General features: G+C 50.7%; 1 protein-coding gene across 2 annotated transcripts in view; it reads right to left on the bottom strand.

The window, feature by feature from the left end:
* Positions 1–725: 725 nt before the first annotated feature.
* Positions 726–17,207, bottom strand: part of DGAT2 (diacylglycerol O-acyltransferase 2) — a 34,714-nt gene continuing 18,232 nt past the window's right edge. For both annotated transcript variants that reach the window (XM_012469642.2, XM_012469643.2), the window contains exons 3-8: positions 14,215–14,322; positions 13,772–13,842; positions 7,958–8,162; positions 7,185–7,359; positions 6,008–6,210; positions 726–4,203 (exon numbers count right to left, since the gene is read on the bottom strand). In XM_012469642.2, coding sequence (XP_012325065.2) covers positions 4,049–4,203; positions 6,008–6,210; positions 7,185–7,359; positions 7,958–8,162; positions 13,772–13,842; positions 14,215–14,322 — 917 coding nt within the window. In that variant the 3' untranslated portion in view covers positions 726–4,048. The remainder of the gene's footprint in view (positions 4,204–6,007; positions 6,211–7,184; positions 7,360–7,957; positions 8,163–13,771; positions 13,843–14,214; positions 14,323–17,207) is intronic.

The raw sequence follows: 17,207 nt of genomic DNA, 5'->3' as shown, positions 1-17,207 counted from the left end.
GGTTCAAGGGATTCGATTGTGGACATATTGTATAGGCCACTATTCAACCCACTACACCATTCTCATATGGCCTGCCCTTCTTTTCTCTGAAGCTACCCTGCCCAAATAATGGAAAAACTAAGATGTTAATCTTTTTTTTTTTTTTTTTGAGATGGAGTCTTGTTCTATTGCCCAGGCTGGAGTGCAGTGGCGGGATCTCAGCTCACTACAGCCTCTGCCCCCAAGGTTCTAGTGATTCTCCTGCCTCAGCCTCTCAGGTAGCTGGAATTACAGGTGTACGCCATCACACCTGGCTAACTTTTGTATTTTCACTAGAGACGGGGTTTCACCACGTTGGCCAGGCTAGTCTCAAACTCCTGACTTCAGGTGATCTGCCCACCTCAGCCTCCCAAAATGCTGGGATTACAGGCATGAGCTGCCACACCCAGCCAGATGTTAATCTTAACTCATATTAATCTGGACTAAAGTGTCAACCAACCACTAAGAAAATAACTCAAAGATATACAGAAATGAGAAGATAATTAAAATAGTATATTAGAAAATACATGTCTAATACACAAGAAGGCAGGAATGGAAAGAGAGAGGAAATAAAAAAATAAGACACATAGAAAACAAATAGCAAAATGACAGATGTAAATCCCACCTTATAATTACATTAAATGTAAAGAGACTAAACAATCATACGGCAAACAGTAGAAATGTGGATATAAAAACATCCAATGCTATTATGTCTACGACACACTTTATATTCAGACACAAATAAGTTGACAGGGAAAGAATAAAAAGACATTCCATGTAAATAGGAATAAAAGAGAGTTGTGGTGGCTGTACCAATGTAGGTTATACACAATAAACTTTGAGACAAAAACTGTTACTACAGAGACCAGCATTTTACAATGATAAAGGGTGAATCTATGAGGAAGACATAACAATATAAACATGTTATAAACATGCATGCAGCTAACGGCAGAGTCTCAAAATACATGAAGCAAGAACTGACAGAACTGGAGGGAGACATATCTCCCTCAGTTGGAGAATTCAATACCCTGCTCTGAATAATGGATAGAACTAGGCAGATCAAAGAAACAGGAGATTGGAACAATGTAATAAGCCAAAGCCCCTGTGTGGCCTATGCCCGAGAGGCATCTTCAGTGCTCCCTTGTGGCTGTATCTGGGAACCACAGGCAGAATCATGGAACTGACCATCTTCAGGCTCAATGGGCTGCCCTCACCACCACACCCAAGGGCAGGTCTTTGGGGAAACGAGGTTCCAATTCCCTCTCCCAAGGTAACAACTCCCATCTCAAGGCAATATTCACAGAATCTACTGGAGTCCCTCCCACCCCACGCACAACTTAAGAGCAGGGTGGTCTCAGCTCTGGACAGCCCACTGAGGGCATTCCTCTGGGTTCTGGGACCTGGTTATTGTTCTCCTTAGGAAGATGGCGGAGTTCCCCAGTGCACAGAAGGTGCTCTCTCTTCACAAAAAGCAGTGCTTAAGAATAACAGCCTACCTTGGTGGGGTGGCCTCAGTTAGGGCCAGGGCTTGGCTTGAAGTCAGAGACTGAAGTTGCAGTCCAGCCTTGGGTCAGCCTCAGGCTAGGGCTGGGGTGATGTTGAGATTCTCATCAGAAAAAAAGGTCTTTCCCCCATCCCAAAGGAAATGGCTGTCCCTGACTTGAGCTCTGCAGCCTGAGGCTTGCCTGGACCTAGAAGCCAGCTTCTGTTGAACCCTCCCAGCACTCCTCTCACTGCTCTGCCCTCCTGCCCACATAGAAACTCTGGAGAAACCAGCTCCCCACCCTTCCAAGCCAAGCCTCACTGCTGTCTCTGCCTCCTCTATCTTTCAAACTGCAACATTTTTTCCAATCAGGCCTCCCTATCCTTCCCCTGCTGCTCTGCCCTTCACTGCCTTCCTTTCCGGGCGACTCCCAGCAGCCCTTCGAGGTCCAGCTCAGGCGTTCTTTCCTCAGTGAGGCACCCCCAGGCAGACTGGGGCATCTGACACAGCTCTGACCGCCCTGCGTATCCTCAGCTGTTCCCAGTGTTTGTCTCTGCTCCCAAGCAACTCCCTCACAGCTTCCCACACAGAGGAGTTGGCCCTGAAGGGGATGAATGGCAAGGACAGGCAAGACAGTTCTGGCAGTAAAGATGTTAGAATGAGGTCCTTTGGTCTCGGGAAGGGTTCCCAGGTGCTTAGTACTCACTGAACAGAATGGAATTAGAAAAGAGGTGGCATCTTGTCATCACTAGGGTGACAGCAGGAGAGCTCTGCCTTTTTGGTAGAGCTGAGGCCAGGGGCAGGGAACATGGCCTGAGTGACCCATAAGGACCCTTCCAGCTCAGCCACTAAGGGCCCTACAGCTGAACAGAAGCCCTTTACCACATGTGGTGGGCAGCATGTGAAGTGACTCCCAATGACCCCTGCCCGCTGGCATCCACTCCCTGGTGTAATCCTCTCCCTTCCAGTGGGAGCTAGACCTAGCAACATTCATTTAATGAACAGAATATGGCAAAAGTGACAGGATATCACTTCATAGGTTATGTCATAAGGGCTGGAACTTCCTCTTGCTCACACACCACTCTGCTCACTGGCTCTTCTTGCTAAGCCAGCTGCTATGCTGTGAGCTACTCCATGGAAAGGCCCATGTGGCAAGGAACTGAGAGTGGCCTCCGTCAACAGCCAGTGAGGAAGTAAATCCTGCCAACTGCACGAATGGCCTTGGGAGTGGATCCTCCTTCAGTCCAGCTCTGAGATGACTGCAGCCCTGTGAGAAACCCTGAGTAGAGGACGAAGCTAAGCCTCAAATCGTGACTGGGAACTGGGAGACAACAGATACAGCTGGAAGCCATTGAGCTCTGAAGTAGTTTGTTACAGTGATTGGTAACTTACACACCACAGCAGGGCATGTGGCCAAAGGCACAAGGGGCTAGAGGGCTTAGTGGGCAGCCAGCTGGGGCTCCAGTCTTCCCCAGGTGCTAGCAGCAGATGCAGATGCAGCCCCAGCAATAACTCAGAGGATTCTCACTTTCATTTATTTTCTAAGCATATACAAAAGTCTGACATGGTGCAATGATGTCATCAAGAGATAACAGAACACATAGGAGAGGTTTGGGATTCCTCTCTGGCCCCAAACCCCTCAGGAAGGCACAAATACGTGAAGCTTGGGTTCGGGGCCACTTGTTCTGGAACCAATCTGCTGCTCAGAAGGCCAGGCCCCTTCTGAAGAGGAATCTCTTCCTCATACCCAGACTTAGGTGTAGGGAAGGTATACTGAGGGCACCCAGGAAGTGTGAGCTCCAGGCCAAAGCTAAGTCTGTGCTGAGTCCATGTCTTGAGCCACCTGAGAAAAACCAGTTATTCCACCAAGTTCATGGTAGCTGCATCCTCCTTGCAATGGTGCATGCACATTATCATGTCCTTTCCCCTGCACAGTGTCACTGCCACCCCCACCCTCATCCTGGAGGCCAGTCCAGGCTCCGATGTGAGTGACTGGGAGTGAGGTGGGGGTGGCGGAAGGGAGATCAAACTGGAGCATTCCAGATGCCTACCACTGGCCTCACACAATGGGGCAACGATGCTCTCTGACTCCTCCTTGGCAGAGAAATTGGTCCTGCAGTTTCAGGACCAGATGAGTGTGAGATAGTGGCAATAGAGGGGCTTGTATGAGAAATAGCTTTTGCCTCTCATCCCTAGGGGCAAAAAGTGAATCATCTAACTGGCCTGAGTCACTAATGGCAATCCTTCTTCCCCTGTGAGCCAAGATTGAGTTTCCTGTCATTTCAGGAAGCGAAGAAGAAGGGTTGGCCAAGCCACCCAGATTAGAACCAGATTTAGCCACCACCTAGAACAGGGCAAACCGAAAGTGAAAAAACTGGAAATACTGACGTTTTCCTTCTTAAAAAAAAACTAACATTATAATGGTTTAGCAAAATTATTATAATTTCTTTTAAATAAACCACAGATACCCATGACGCTTCCACATTTACAGAACAAAAAAGCACTTGATAGAAAATGATGTGTAGCTGGTTCCTCCTGGGAGTTGGCTCAGTTCACCTCCAGGACCTCAGTCTCTGGGAGGCCGAATTTGGTCTTGTGCTTGTCGAAGAGTTTCACCAGGGCCTCCATGTACATGGTGTGGTACAGGTCGATGTCCTGCTGGGTCGGGTGCTCCAGCTTGGGGATGGTGATGGGCTCTCCCACTGCAAGGACAGGGCGGAGGCTTCTGGTTAGTCAACACCCTCCCCCTGGACATCCACCATGATGCTGACAGCAGTGACACTGGGCTGTGGGCCCGCCATGTGGCAGGAACTGTGCCAAATGCTTTATGTGCTGCATCTCAGGTTGTCTCCTATTACAGATGAAAAGACTGAGGCCCAAGGGCATGTGAAGGGACCCACCCAAGGCCACACAGGTGCTGAGCAGCAGATGGAATCAAGACAGGTTGAAACCACTGCACTTTGCTAGGAAGGTCTATGAGAGTCAGGGCATCAAGTAAATAGCTTTGCTCTTGCTCTGCTCTGGGCAAGCCATTCTGCCTCTCTGAGCCTCAAGTTTCCTCATATGTCACATGCAGAGTCTTCCTCATAGGGCTTTTCTAAGGATTCTGTGAGAAATGTGACATGCTTTAAAAATTGTAGGCCAGGCATGGTGGCTCATGCCTGTAATTCCAGCACTGTGGGAGACAAAGGCCCACAGATTGCTTGAGCTCATGAATTCAAGACCAGCCCTGGGCAATATGGTGAAAATAGAAAAAAGTTAGCTAGGCATGGTAGTGCATGCCTGTAGTCCCAGCTACTCTGGAGGCTGAGGTGGGAGGATCACTTGAGACTGGGAGGCGGAGGCTATAAAGAGCCAAGATCGTGCCACTGCACTCCAGCCTGGATGACAAAATAAGACCCTGTCTCAAAAGTAAAGAAATATAAAAATAAAAAGTGTGGTTAAGGGCAGGAGGGAGAAGACCAGTGTTTATGGATCTGTACATTGCTTTGTTTTCTTATCCTGCTGCATTTCCATACCCAATCCATTCCTATGTCCTGCCAATGCTATTTCTGAAATTTCTCCCAAATCATGCACATCTCTTCCATCTCCACTGCCACTCCTTTGGCCCGAGCCACTGGCTACCAAAACAGGCTCTGGGCTGGTCTTGTGGCTTCCATTTTTCCAACCCATTTTCAATCTAGCAGCTCCAAGGATCATTTAAACATGCAAATCTGAACCTCCCCTCCCAAACACTCTCCATTCTCAAGGTGAAGAGCAAATTCCTTCATACTGCCCACAGGACCCAGCCCCTCCCCAGCCACAGCTGTGCGTGGAAATGTTCCTGCTGCCTCCCTGTTGCTTTGTCTCTATCTAAAGGTACAAGGCAGGACACCTGGCCTAGGAACGCAAAGATCTGTGTGAGCTTTGGCCCCTCAAGTCCACTGTCGAGGGCCCACATGCTCCTGGGGGATCCATTAACACGCACACACACACCTACAATAGGTAATTCTTTAGAATCCTCTAAACGGTCCCAAATATACCCAAAACAACACAGACAAGGGCCAAGTGGACCCAATGCTTTCCACTCTTCTGACAGGTCTATGCTGCAATCATATTAATGTTTTTCTTTCTGTTCTTCAAAAAAATTACACAATTTTGTTTCTGAACTTGACTTAGGCTATTGTTTCTGATAAAAATTCTATTTCCTCCTCTCTTTTGCTAGATAATTCCTATCAGTTAGCAGTGCAAGAGTTACGTCTTCCCTAGGGTCTGCTATGACTCCCTAGAGCACCTGTGCATCCTCATCACATTCCCCCACTAGACTAGTGGGTGCTGCAAACCCAGAGACTGCAGGTTTTCTTTTCTCACGCATCACAGAGTTTGCTTGGTTCATTGCATAGGCTCGATTCTCCCACCCCTACTCCTACCCCTCATGACCAAGCTCATCAGCACCCAACACTTCAAAGTCCTCATGGCTAAGGGCATAACCATCAGAGCCAGGTGGCCTGCAGGCTGGGGGCTTACCAACAGTGGTGATGGGCTTGGAGTAGGGCACCAGCCCCCAGGTGTCGGAGGAGAAGAGGCCTCGGCCATGGAAGATGCATGGAGCAAAGCCAATGTATTTCTGGAACTTCTTCTGGACCCATCGGCCCCAGGAGCCCTCCTCAAAGATCACCTGCTTGTACACTTCATTCTCTCCAAAGGAATAGATGGGAACCAAGTCAGCTCTGGAAAGGAGAAGCCAGGGTCTGTCACACCCTAATTACTGGCTTCAGTTTCTATGTCAGCCTAGAGGCCCTGGACACTGGTCAAGTGGCCCCCTCCCCCAACTGGGTGTACCAGAATCACCTGGGGTGTCCCAAGCTCACATGCTCCCTCTCTACCAGGTTCTGATGGACCTTCTGCCCCACTGCTAGTGACTGGGGAGCATATCAGAGCTCTGGGCCCCCCAGGCAAAGGGAAGAATAAGCACCCTGCTCTGGAATGCCTGTTTTCCACCTCTTTCTGCAGGGCCAGCCTCTGCCAGAAGTTCTCTCTGTCCCACCGCCAACCCAGGCCTCTCTCAGTCCTGGACTCATACTATTGTGTCACAGTCTCAGCACACTGTGTTGTCACCGTCTGTCCCTCCACCCTCCCCTACCCTTGGTGCTCCCTGAAGGGAGGGACTGGGTCCAATTTGACTGTGTCCCCAGGGACTGGTCCAGGGCTGAGCCTGCAGGGCAGCCTCTTCTTCTAAAGCCTGAGGTAAGGTCCCCAGGGGACAGAGAAAAGAGCTGCTGTCCCCCAGCCACATTCCACACCAACTTCCTTCCTGACCTCCTCCTGTTCTCCCAGCAAAATGATGTACTCTGGCCCCAAGTGGTCTAGTACTGCATCTAAGCCTGGACTTTCAGCCCACTTGCAAGGGCCCACAGGCCACAAGTTACATCTGTGCCCACCCAGACACCCAGCCTACACGTGGGCAAACTTGGCCCACACTGTGCAGTCTGGGATCCAACATCTCCTCCCGAACAGAATGACTGACTTCCTTCCATGCCCTCCTGGGGTCTGGGTCCTGCTTTCAGGGGCCAAGCAGTCTGCTGCCCCATGCTGAGGAAAGCACCGGACACTGTGTGTGTGTGTGTGTGTGTGTGTGTGTGTGTGTGTAAAGCACTGGAGGGTGTGTGTGTGTGTGTCTGTGTGTGTGTAGGGAGGCACTCACCCATGGCGCAGGGCTAGTTTCACAAAGCCCTTGCGATTCCGCAGGGTTACTGCATTCTTTCCAGGCATGGAACTCAGAGACTCAGCTGCGCCCCCGACCACGATGATGATGGCATTGCCACTCCCATTCTTTGAAAGCAAATAGTCTATGGTGTCCCGGTTGACAGGGCAGATGCCTGGCGGGAGGGGAGGACACACAGTCAGGGTTCTCCGGGGATCAATTCCCTATTCTCAGCACACAGTCAGGTACAAAACACAAAGAACCCTGGACTTGGGCCCCAGACCTAGCTCAGAGCTGTCTAGTTCTGCGTAAGCTATTTATTTTTCTGAGCCTGAGTTTCCTCACCTGGAAAATGCAGCTAATGATACAAGGTTGTTTTGGGAATTCATGCATTTGGCAAATATTCCCTGGGCCCTAATTCTGCCAAGTTGGTGCGAGGTGCTAGGGATCCCAATGCATAGGCTGGTGGGAGGCCTCAGGAGGGTGAACAATTACAGTGCCAAGGACAACAATCAGGTTGTACAGAGGGCAACACAAGGGCTGGGGGTTCCCAGAAAAGGGGGTCAGAGAAGGCTTCCTAAGGAAGATGTTATCCAAGCTGAATTCTGAAGACTCTATGAACAGATTTTCTTCTCAGCCCTGACCCACCGTGTCTGCAGCAGGTTGCATCTCCTAATGCAGGCCCAGCACCATTCCTTGGTCACTCTGCTTCATGGAGAGGCTCAGGCCTTGACAAGAGTGCCCAGCAGGAGCAGGCAGGGGTGGACTCTCACCTCCAGACATCAGGTACTCCCTCAGCACAGGCATTCGGAAGTTGCCTGCCAGTGTAGCCAGGTAAGGCCGTATGCCCGGGAACTTCTTGCTCACTTCTGTGGCCTCTGTGCTGAAGTTGCAGAAGGCACCCAGGCCCATGATGCCATGGGGGTGGTATCCAAAGATATAGTTCCTGGTTGTCGGCAGGTTATGTGTCTTCACCAGCTGCAAGGATGACCTTGGGTCAGAGGAAACTGGCTGGGAGAGGGGTACTGGCGCACACCCAGAGGGTAGGGAGGGAATGGATGTATCATTTCCCCTGGGCTTCCGTGGGCCTGAGGGCTGCAATGACTCTCCACATCTGACCTCAGACTCTCATCCCCAGGGGCACAGTGCTGGTGTTGGGCAGTCACCATTTGCACTGTGGGTCTCTGGGAAGGGGTGGGCAATGTTTGCCCTTCTTCCTCTCAGTCCCTAGCCAAGCACAGAGCAGCTCCTCTTCTTCTTTTTGTTTTTTTAAAGACAGGGTTTCACCATGTTGGTCAGGCTGGTCTTGAACTCCAGACCTCAGGTGATCCACCCGCCTTGGCCTCCAAAGTGCTTGAATTACAGGTGTGAGCCACCACGCCCGGCCTGCAGCTCCTCTTCTTTACACTCTGCCAGCCTCCTGCCTTCCCTCCCTCTGGGTCCATCCTCCTTGCCACAGCCAGAGTGATTATTCTAAGACTCAAATCCAACCCTTGTCACTCTCAGACTGGAGAGGGTGTCTGGCTTCATGTCAGTAAAGTCCAAGTTCCTGAGTTTGGCAACTAGGGCCTTGGCTGCAAGCTCTGCCTCCACTATCAGTCTCCTTGGACTGTGAGCTCCTTGGAGGTAGGGTCTACTTGACCCTGTGATCTGAGGCCTCCTTAACAGCTCACAGAGAGACGGGCAGCCCGCCTCCTACTCCCCTGGCCTGGAGAAGGGACACTGCAGCTGGCTCGAATGGAAACTTCCCCACAGCCCACTGGGCTCAGCTCAAGTTCTGAGGCAGAAAGGACAGGACAGGACAAGTGACAGCCCTGTGCCAGCCAGTCTAGGGTAGGAATCAGTGTAAGGCTGCAGCAGCTGAGGACCTGATCTGTGGTACTAAGGACACTGGGATGCTCCAAATGATGATTGGCTTCCTCAGGGCCCACCCCCTGCTCTGGGGCCGGTGCTTGGAGGGCTGGGTGATGCAGTTTCCCTAAACCCTGAGCCAAGAGAGACAGAGCCTGTGACACCTACCCTGCATTACAAGGAATGTGATCAGGGTGGAGGATGCTGAGAGAGACAGTGAATAAGGTATCCTGCTCATAAAAACATCACTTTTATTCTGATTAGAAAAACAATAAATAGGGCCAGGCATGGTGGCTCACACCTGTAATCCCAACACTTGGGAGGCTGAGGTGGGAGGTTCACTTTAGCTCAGGAGTTTGAGACCAGCCTGGGCAACACGGTGAAACCCTCATCTCTATAAAATTACAGAAATTAGCTGGGCACAGTGGCACACACCTGTGGTCCCAGCTACTCAGGAGGCTGAGATGGGAAGATGGCTTGAACCCAAGAGGCAGAGGCTGCAGTAAACTGAATTGTGCCACTGCACTCAAGCCTGAATGACAGAGTGAGACACATCTCAAAAGAAAAAAAGAAAGAAAGAAAGAAAGGAAAACAGTAAATACTCATAGAGAATTTTAAAAATATAGGAAAGCAAAAAGAAAATTTAAAAACACCTGTAATATTTCCATCCAGATAAAACAATCTGACGCATTGAGTCCTTTTTCTACTCAAAAATACACATGCTCTTTTTCAAAACCCACAAAACTGAGGTTATATGAGTTGACATCATTTTTATATCATTTTCTACCAAACATACAGCTATCTGTCCTTATCAAAATCCTTCTGTTCCATGTCTTCTCATGGCTGCATTAGTATTCTACTGCACAGCGCTCTTGCATGTAACAGCACAGACTCAAACCCTAATTGATGAACATTTTTAAAGCTTCCAAAATTTCCCTCTTAGAAGTAATGCTTCAATAAATACCTTATCTTTGTCCACATATCTGATTGTTTTTGTGAGACAGATTTCTAGAAATACAATTCCTGGATAACAGGGAATGAACATGTTGATCTTTTTGGCTGCCCTGCCTCAAGAAAGGTGACGTCAATGACACTCCCACCTGAGTGCTGGAAAGTGCCCCTTCCCTGCACTGGTGCCAGCTGGAAGCAGGATCACTGGCCACCAGCAGAATGTCAAGAGCTTCTGCGACTCAAGATTTGGGAACCTCCTGGTGAAGTTGAAGGACCTTGTGTGCAACTCTGGGGGAGAGGTGCTGCTGGCTGGCCTTGGAAAATTGAAATCCCAATCTTCAGGTGACAGAGGGCTCAGGGGGATGGAACAGAATGACTGGCACCATTCCCAGTTCTGGTGCTGTCAGTCTGTGCAAATGTAAGCAAGCCTCCCTCAGTCTCATTCCCACTGCTTGGGACATTGATGGTCTTTTTCCTGCTTTGCCTTTGGTAAACAGATTAAAGTTGCTCTAAAACCCAACCAACTCTCAGCTGCTCCCCCAAATAAATGGGAAACAGCAGCAGTCTAATTCATGGCTAGTGGGGCTGGGGACAGTGAGAAGATCTCAAAATCTAGTTTACATGAGCTCTGTGAGATTGCTGTTCCAATGTTTTGCCTAACAAGTAGGTCTGACCCCCAAGTTAGCTGTCAGTGAAGCTGGAATTTAAAAATTCCTTGTGCCAGTTTTGATGAAAAAGGTATGCAGGCATTGAGGGAAGAGCTGCAGCAGCCAATACCGGGCAGGAAAATTGGAAACTTGCTTCTGAGCTCATGGCCAGGCCTGGGATAGTTACCCTGGCAGGTGACCATCATGTCATACAGCATCTTTGTCCCCTTCCCATGCCCCCCACTTCTCATTGGGCCCTGATAAATAGGAACCCACAGCACAGCATGGCCGGGCAGAGCCCTGAAAGGTCTAGGCCATTCCTTGGATGACGGCGGGAAGCTGAGGCCTAGAGAAGGGAGTTGCTCTTCTCCTGTGGAGGTCATGGCAAATCACCCTGCATGTCTGGAGCAGGCCACTCGCTGCACTATTCCCTGGGCTGCGGGATGAAGATGTGTCACCCAGTGGGCCCCTAGGTGGCTCTTTCAATCATTTCCTCCCTCTCCAAGGCTCTATCTGATGGGACATTTGGCTGAATGAGGTGCCTTGAGACATAGTGCAGGTCAATGGCCTTGATGCAGGACCCAGAAGAATGTAGGCATCTGACTGGCTCTGATCTGTTTTCATGTCACACTGTCCTCCCACAGGGCTGGAGAGAATGTCCATTCTGGAGGGAGGGGGAGAGACACCACCAATGAAGGCTCTGTTGACATGCCTGCTCTTGTGTCCTCTTGCTACCTGTTTACCATGGCAAAGTCCCAGCCTAATATGATACCCAGGCCAGGCCTGCTGGCTAATGTCAGTCTGGGACACATTCCTATCAAGTCACTCCTAATAAGCTGCCTCCCAGGAAAGGAAAGGTGCACAGATAGGCTTGTCTCACCACAGCACCAAATAGAGGAAGAAATCCAGGCCCACAGAAGGGCAAAGACTTAAGTTTACATGGCAAGGCATGGTGATGGTGAAAGGAACACAGGAGTAAGAACATGGGCCCCAAAGCAGACAGCCCTGGTTCCCACACTAATCCTGCTACTACTTAAGCTTCATGACCATGGGATAGTCCCTCCTCTCTGTGCCTCGGTCAGCCTATCAGTGAAATAAGGCAGATGGACAGATAGGTGATTCTAAGCTTAGAGAGTCTTTCCCAGTCTCCTCTCCATGGATCCTGCCTACACCTCGGGGAGAGGTGGCCTGGGGCACTGCCTGCTCCTCTTTCAGGTGGCTGGTGGTCTTGGTGGCTGTTGCTAACACACAAGCCCCACCTGTGCCAATAGAAGGGATACTCTCTGGGCCAGATGAGCTGCTCCGGTGGCAAAGAGCAGAGTCCCACCAGGAAGGGAGCAGGCGGGTGAGTGGGTACAGTGGCAGATCTTCATTACATGATCGTTGGCAAGAGGCCAGGAAAAGGGAGTGGGACAGGAGGGTCATGCACACCTCTGCAGAGTGTCAGACCTGATGTCACATCACCAAGGCCAAATCCTGCCTGTACAGAAGGGGAGATGAGGCCCCAAGGGACAGGGCCCAGCCTAAGCCCCAGGTTGAGGCTCAACACCCCAGCCTGCCTTGGGCCATTTGGCTTTTGTCCTAGTGCTCCAGAGAGCCCTCTAGGGCTAGTTTGCATGTGCCCTATGGCTCCAACTCCCAGCTGACTTATTGGAACAGAGATGTGAGAAGGACACAGGGGGTTGTTTTGGTTCTTTTGGAAGGGTGGAGATCAGATAGGAAAGGACAGCTACCTGTCCCAGGTCTGACCAATGATCATCAGGTCATCCTGTTCTAAGTGGAAGGGGTTACTGGCCTCCTGGAGGCTTCCAGAAGACCAAGCCACAGTGGTTACAGAGAACACTGGCCTGGCCCCTGATGTAAGAGAGAAAGCAGAGAAGTCTTTCAGCACTCACACCCAATTAGAACTGATCACTTATCATCATATAGACAGCTCCATTTTGCAGATGAGGGTCAGCAGGTTTGAGAAAGTTCTGCTCATGGCCCCATGGCAGAAAGTAACAAAGTCTAGCAGGATCCATGAGACAGTGAGCCCACCCCAAGGGCAGGGCTGACGTGTCCCTATGCCCAGCACAGAGTCCCACACTGGACAGGGAGCAAGGGTGGCAGGTCAATGAATGGAGTGACAGCGTAGGAACTTAAACGCAGATCTCTAGCAGCAAAATGGGAGAGGGAGACCCAGGAAGCTAGAATCAATCCAATGGGTAAATTCAGGGATTGAATCTCTCCCACAGAAACAGGTAGTAGGAAATCAGTGGAAAAGAACTTGGGCCCTGGATTCAATAAGCCTGGATCATGGTTGCAATGTTGCCATCATACCAGACTATGCAGCCTGGACAAGTCCTGCCCATCTCTGAGGCTCAGTTTCTTTACCTTCAAAATGAGAGGATTGGGTCCTATGATGCAACTTTCTCCCAACAAAAACAGCTTCCAATTTTCTGCAGTCAGAGAGATGGGGTCAGGAAAAGGAGAAGGAACCCTGACCCTGAGAAGCAGGAAGGTCCTGGGAAGACTGGGCTTAGGCTAAGGATGAGCAAAAGGAGCTGGCCCTGCTACCCCTACAATACCGGATGCAGTGAAGGAATGCAGGGCTACCCAGCCACTGCCCCCAGGCAGCACACCAGGATATCTCAATCACTGACTGACAACAGAAAATATACACCACCCTGCACCTGCCAGAACACTTTCACACTCACACACTGCCTCCAGTCTTCAGCACCCCTCCCTTCTGTGAGGGTACCCCAGCAGCTAGGGTGTGCTGGGACTAGGGTGTCGAGTGAGCTAGCCATACAAGTCTTTCCCCTGTGGTGAAAACCTTCAGGATTCTGCCAGAGTTATCCTCAATTCACCAGTATTGCCCACATGCATCAAGACCAGATGGCTGTGCCTCACCAGCCCAGCTTGCAGACCAGGCAGGGCCAGACAGAGCCACAGTTTCCCTGTCAGGACCTTGGGGCTGGCACAGAGAAGATGGGTACTCAGAAGAGCAGTGGGGTCCCCAGCACAGCCAGTGGCACAGTAGGAAGGAAACCCAGAGACCAACTTGGTCTAAACTTGCTTCCCTGTGGGTGGGTTAGGCACAAGTTCAGATTTCCAATTCATTCCCACCCTCCCAAGACAACACCCACAGCACTTTACCTGGATGGGAAAGTAGTCTCGAAAGTAGCGCCACACAGCCCAGTTTCGAACCCACTGTGACCTTCTGCCACCTTCCAGGGAATAAAATACAGAGTTGGTGGGGTTAAGGGTACATTTGGGCAAGGCAGACAGGACAGGGCCAGTGTGAAACCCAAGCAGTGACCATCACCCCATGCAGCATCTTTGCCCCCTTCCCACTGGGCCCCTTTCCACATTCATTGCCTCATGTTATACAAATCCTCAACTGTGAACTCTTTTGAGGACCAGAACAGTGCCCTTTGAGGAGCTTTTAACCTCCCCCCAAAACTACCCCCTGGACTAGCTCAGTGCTTTCCACAAAGCAGGTGTTAAAAGAGACAGCACTCAGGATGAGGCCCTTCAGCTTGTGTAGGAGGGAGAGCATCCTCAGGGTGAGGGGTAGCCAAGGGAGGCCTTGCACTTACCTTTCTTGGGTGTGTTCCAGTCAAACACCAGCCAAGTGAAGTAGAGCACAGCGATGAGCCAGCAATCGGTGCAGAATATGTACATGAGGATGGCACTGCAGGCCACTCCTGGGGGACAGATGGCCACAGGTCAGGTCCTGCTGGGCCTCATCTTCCCTCTGGGCCATGGTGGACAGAGTATTTACTGTGGCACTAAGCTAGGCACAGCCAGGGACACGGGCATGGGGACCACATCCCCTAAGAAATAACTACAGGAATGCTCAGCACAGTGAGGCACAGGCTCCCGAGACAAGAGGCGCCTCATCTCCCAGACTCTGATGGACTGTCCTGGCATTGAGGGGCCCATGGGCTCCATGTTATCTGAGCAGGAGCACTGAAGGAGACAGGCTTCAGTTCTTGTGAAGCTATTCTTACTGTCCCCTCCTTGTGTGCCCCCATGCCAGCGCCCAGCCCAGACACTGTGGATAAGAGTAGGGAACACCTACCCAGTACCTCTGCATCTCAAGACTTGGGCTGAGCCATTGTCTTAAGTGTGAGGCAGGGCAACTTTGCCCCATTTTAGAGATAAGAATACTGAGGCTCAAGGAGGAGGTAACTTGCCCAAAGTCACCCGGCAGGACAGTGGCAGAGCCAGGATTCAAACACAGGTCTGACTCTAAAGCCCATTATCTGCATCAGATTTTACAAATACACCAAAGTCCCAGACCATCACTGGAGGGACCTAAGAGGGAATGCTTGCCTAGGAGAAGTGCTGGCCCCCTTCCAACATAACGGATGGTCAGGCAGTTCCAGGCCAAAGCGCAGAGCTCATCAGCTTCCCTCCCCTCAAAAACCTCAGCAGCCAGGCAAAGTGGCTCCCAGCACTTTGGGAGGCTGAGGTGGGTCGACTGTTTGAGCTCAGAAGTTCAAGACCAGCCTGGGCAACATAGCAAGACCCCATCTCTACAAAAAATTTAAAAATCAGCTGAGCAAGGTGGCACGTACCTATAGTCCCAGCTACTCAGGAGGCTGAGGTGGGAGGACTGCTTAAGCCAGGAGTTTGAGGCTGCAGTGAGCCATGACTGTGCCACTGCACTACAGCCTGGGTGACAGAGGGAATCCCTGTCTCAAAAGTTGAAAAAAAAAAAAACCCTAACAGCACACTTGGAACACTTGTCTGGGGGCTGGCTTCCATTGGTCACCATGTTCTGGGCCTGTAGGCCATAAAACACACAGAAGGGAAGGAGAGCTTGTGCCATGCCTAGTTTATCTCATGGCTTGCCACTAGCTGCCCTCAGCAGGCTTCTTTCCTTCCATTTTTTACCCAACCTTTAAGGCCTATCTCAGACCTCAGCTCTTCAAGAAGTGTTCTGCAATATCATACTATCTACACATTATCTCTTGCCTGTGAATTCCTCACACTGGGAGGCCCCTTCTTCTTTGATCCCTGGCATTCAGCACAAGGGCAAAGGCAGCAGGTACTTGTGTTTGGTAGAAGCATGGCCTCCTTCCAGGACTCTCTCCACTGCCCAAGAAGGGAGGCCAACCCTTGCTGTGTGCCCAACCCCTGGTGCTCCCAGGCATTGCAAACTGCCTGGCTCTGGATGCCATGTTCTTCTCACCAGGCTGAGCCTCCTCTGGTTTCCCATGGGAGAAGATAAGGCTGGATGTAGACTCTCCATGAGCCTATGGGGAAGGAAATGGTAGCCCCTTGTTGCCCCCCAATCTAGCCCTGTTTTAGACTCCTGAGCCAGCCTCTCCCCAAGGTAGCTAAAAACAGGGTACAACTCTCTTGCTGGGAGAGGCAGTGAACACCGAATGACGAGATGTCCAATTTTTCAGGACCAGCTTAGGAGTGTGACATTGCAGATAGGGAACATGAGTTTCTAGGGAAGCATGTGCAGCCTATAAGAGCCTGTTAAAAGCAAACTGTGAAAAGCTTACAGTAGCTTGGTGAATAGCTATGTCTAAAGGCTGCCTACAAAGTCATCTTACTGTTCAGCAGTCTGCCTGATTCCCTTTCTTAGGCCTGAAAAGGGATGACTCTAGCCCCCCACTGACTCCAGAGGCATCCAGGCTCCTTTAGTGGTATCCTCTAAGTGGATGCTCCAGGTAGGCTGGGCAGGGATCATTAGTTTCAGGCTGTGGTCTGAGCATCCTGGAAACCTAGCTTCCAGCAACCTCTAACTCTCTTGAGGGGTAGAGGGATCAGAGGAGGCTGAGCTCCAAGCCTCACTGCTTAGAGGGCTGGTCTCTCTGAGAAGGTAGGTACCCCTACCCATTTGTCCTTAGTCCACTGCTGAGGCAGCCTCAGTGGAGAAGAGGAGACCTGATGGGGCTTCCAGAGACTGAATTCTAACCTGGCCTTTCTCAGCTGGGGGCTCCCTCCCCTCCCCTATGTGTCCACAGTCCTCTCTGAAACCACTCACCATCCCTTTCATCATATGCCTCCCTCATTAGACTCCCTCCAGCAGACAGTCCTTTAGCCCCTGAGCTCCTTGGGAGCAGAAACCAGGTCAGATTAATCTCTCCATCATTAGAAATGAAATACAGGAAGAGCAAAAGGATGAACTAAATCCACCAAATGACCTTCCTTTCTCAGAGCTTAATCCTTGTCCTCCGAACAGCAGCCTTTGCTCTTAGGTCGTGGAGCTGCAGCAAAAACCACTGTTGCTGAGCTCATGAGAAGCTTAGAAGGCCCTGCTTGCCACACATGGAAGGCTCAGGACCACTTTCACACATCACCCCCTCCCTGCACATCATGATGGCCTACAAAGGAATTTGTGATATAAAATTCTGGAGAACCAAGGCCCACAGTGCAGGGCAGCCTGTGGATGCTTAATGGCAGGGAAGGCAGCAGTGTGGCCTGGTGAAGAGTGTGGACTCTGGGACCAAACAGACCTGGAGCCTTGGCCCTGCCATTTACTGGCCAAGCCCCATTCCTAAGCATTAATTTCCTTACATAGTACTAGAAAAATTAAATATGATGTTTGAAATTACTAACCTAGCACATA

This window comes from Aotus nancymaae, unplaced genomic scaffold, assembly GCF_030222135.1.
Source record: "Aotus nancymaae isolate 86718 unplaced genomic scaffold, 86718_ANA_hifiasm-v0.15.2.pri h1tg000059l, whole genome shotgun sequence".
Taxonomy (NCBI): Eukaryota; Metazoa; Chordata; class Mammalia; order Primates; family Aotidae; genus Aotus; species Aotus nancymaae.
Note: the sequence above shows the minus strand (reverse complement) of the source record. Positions and strands in the feature narration are given on the sequence as shown.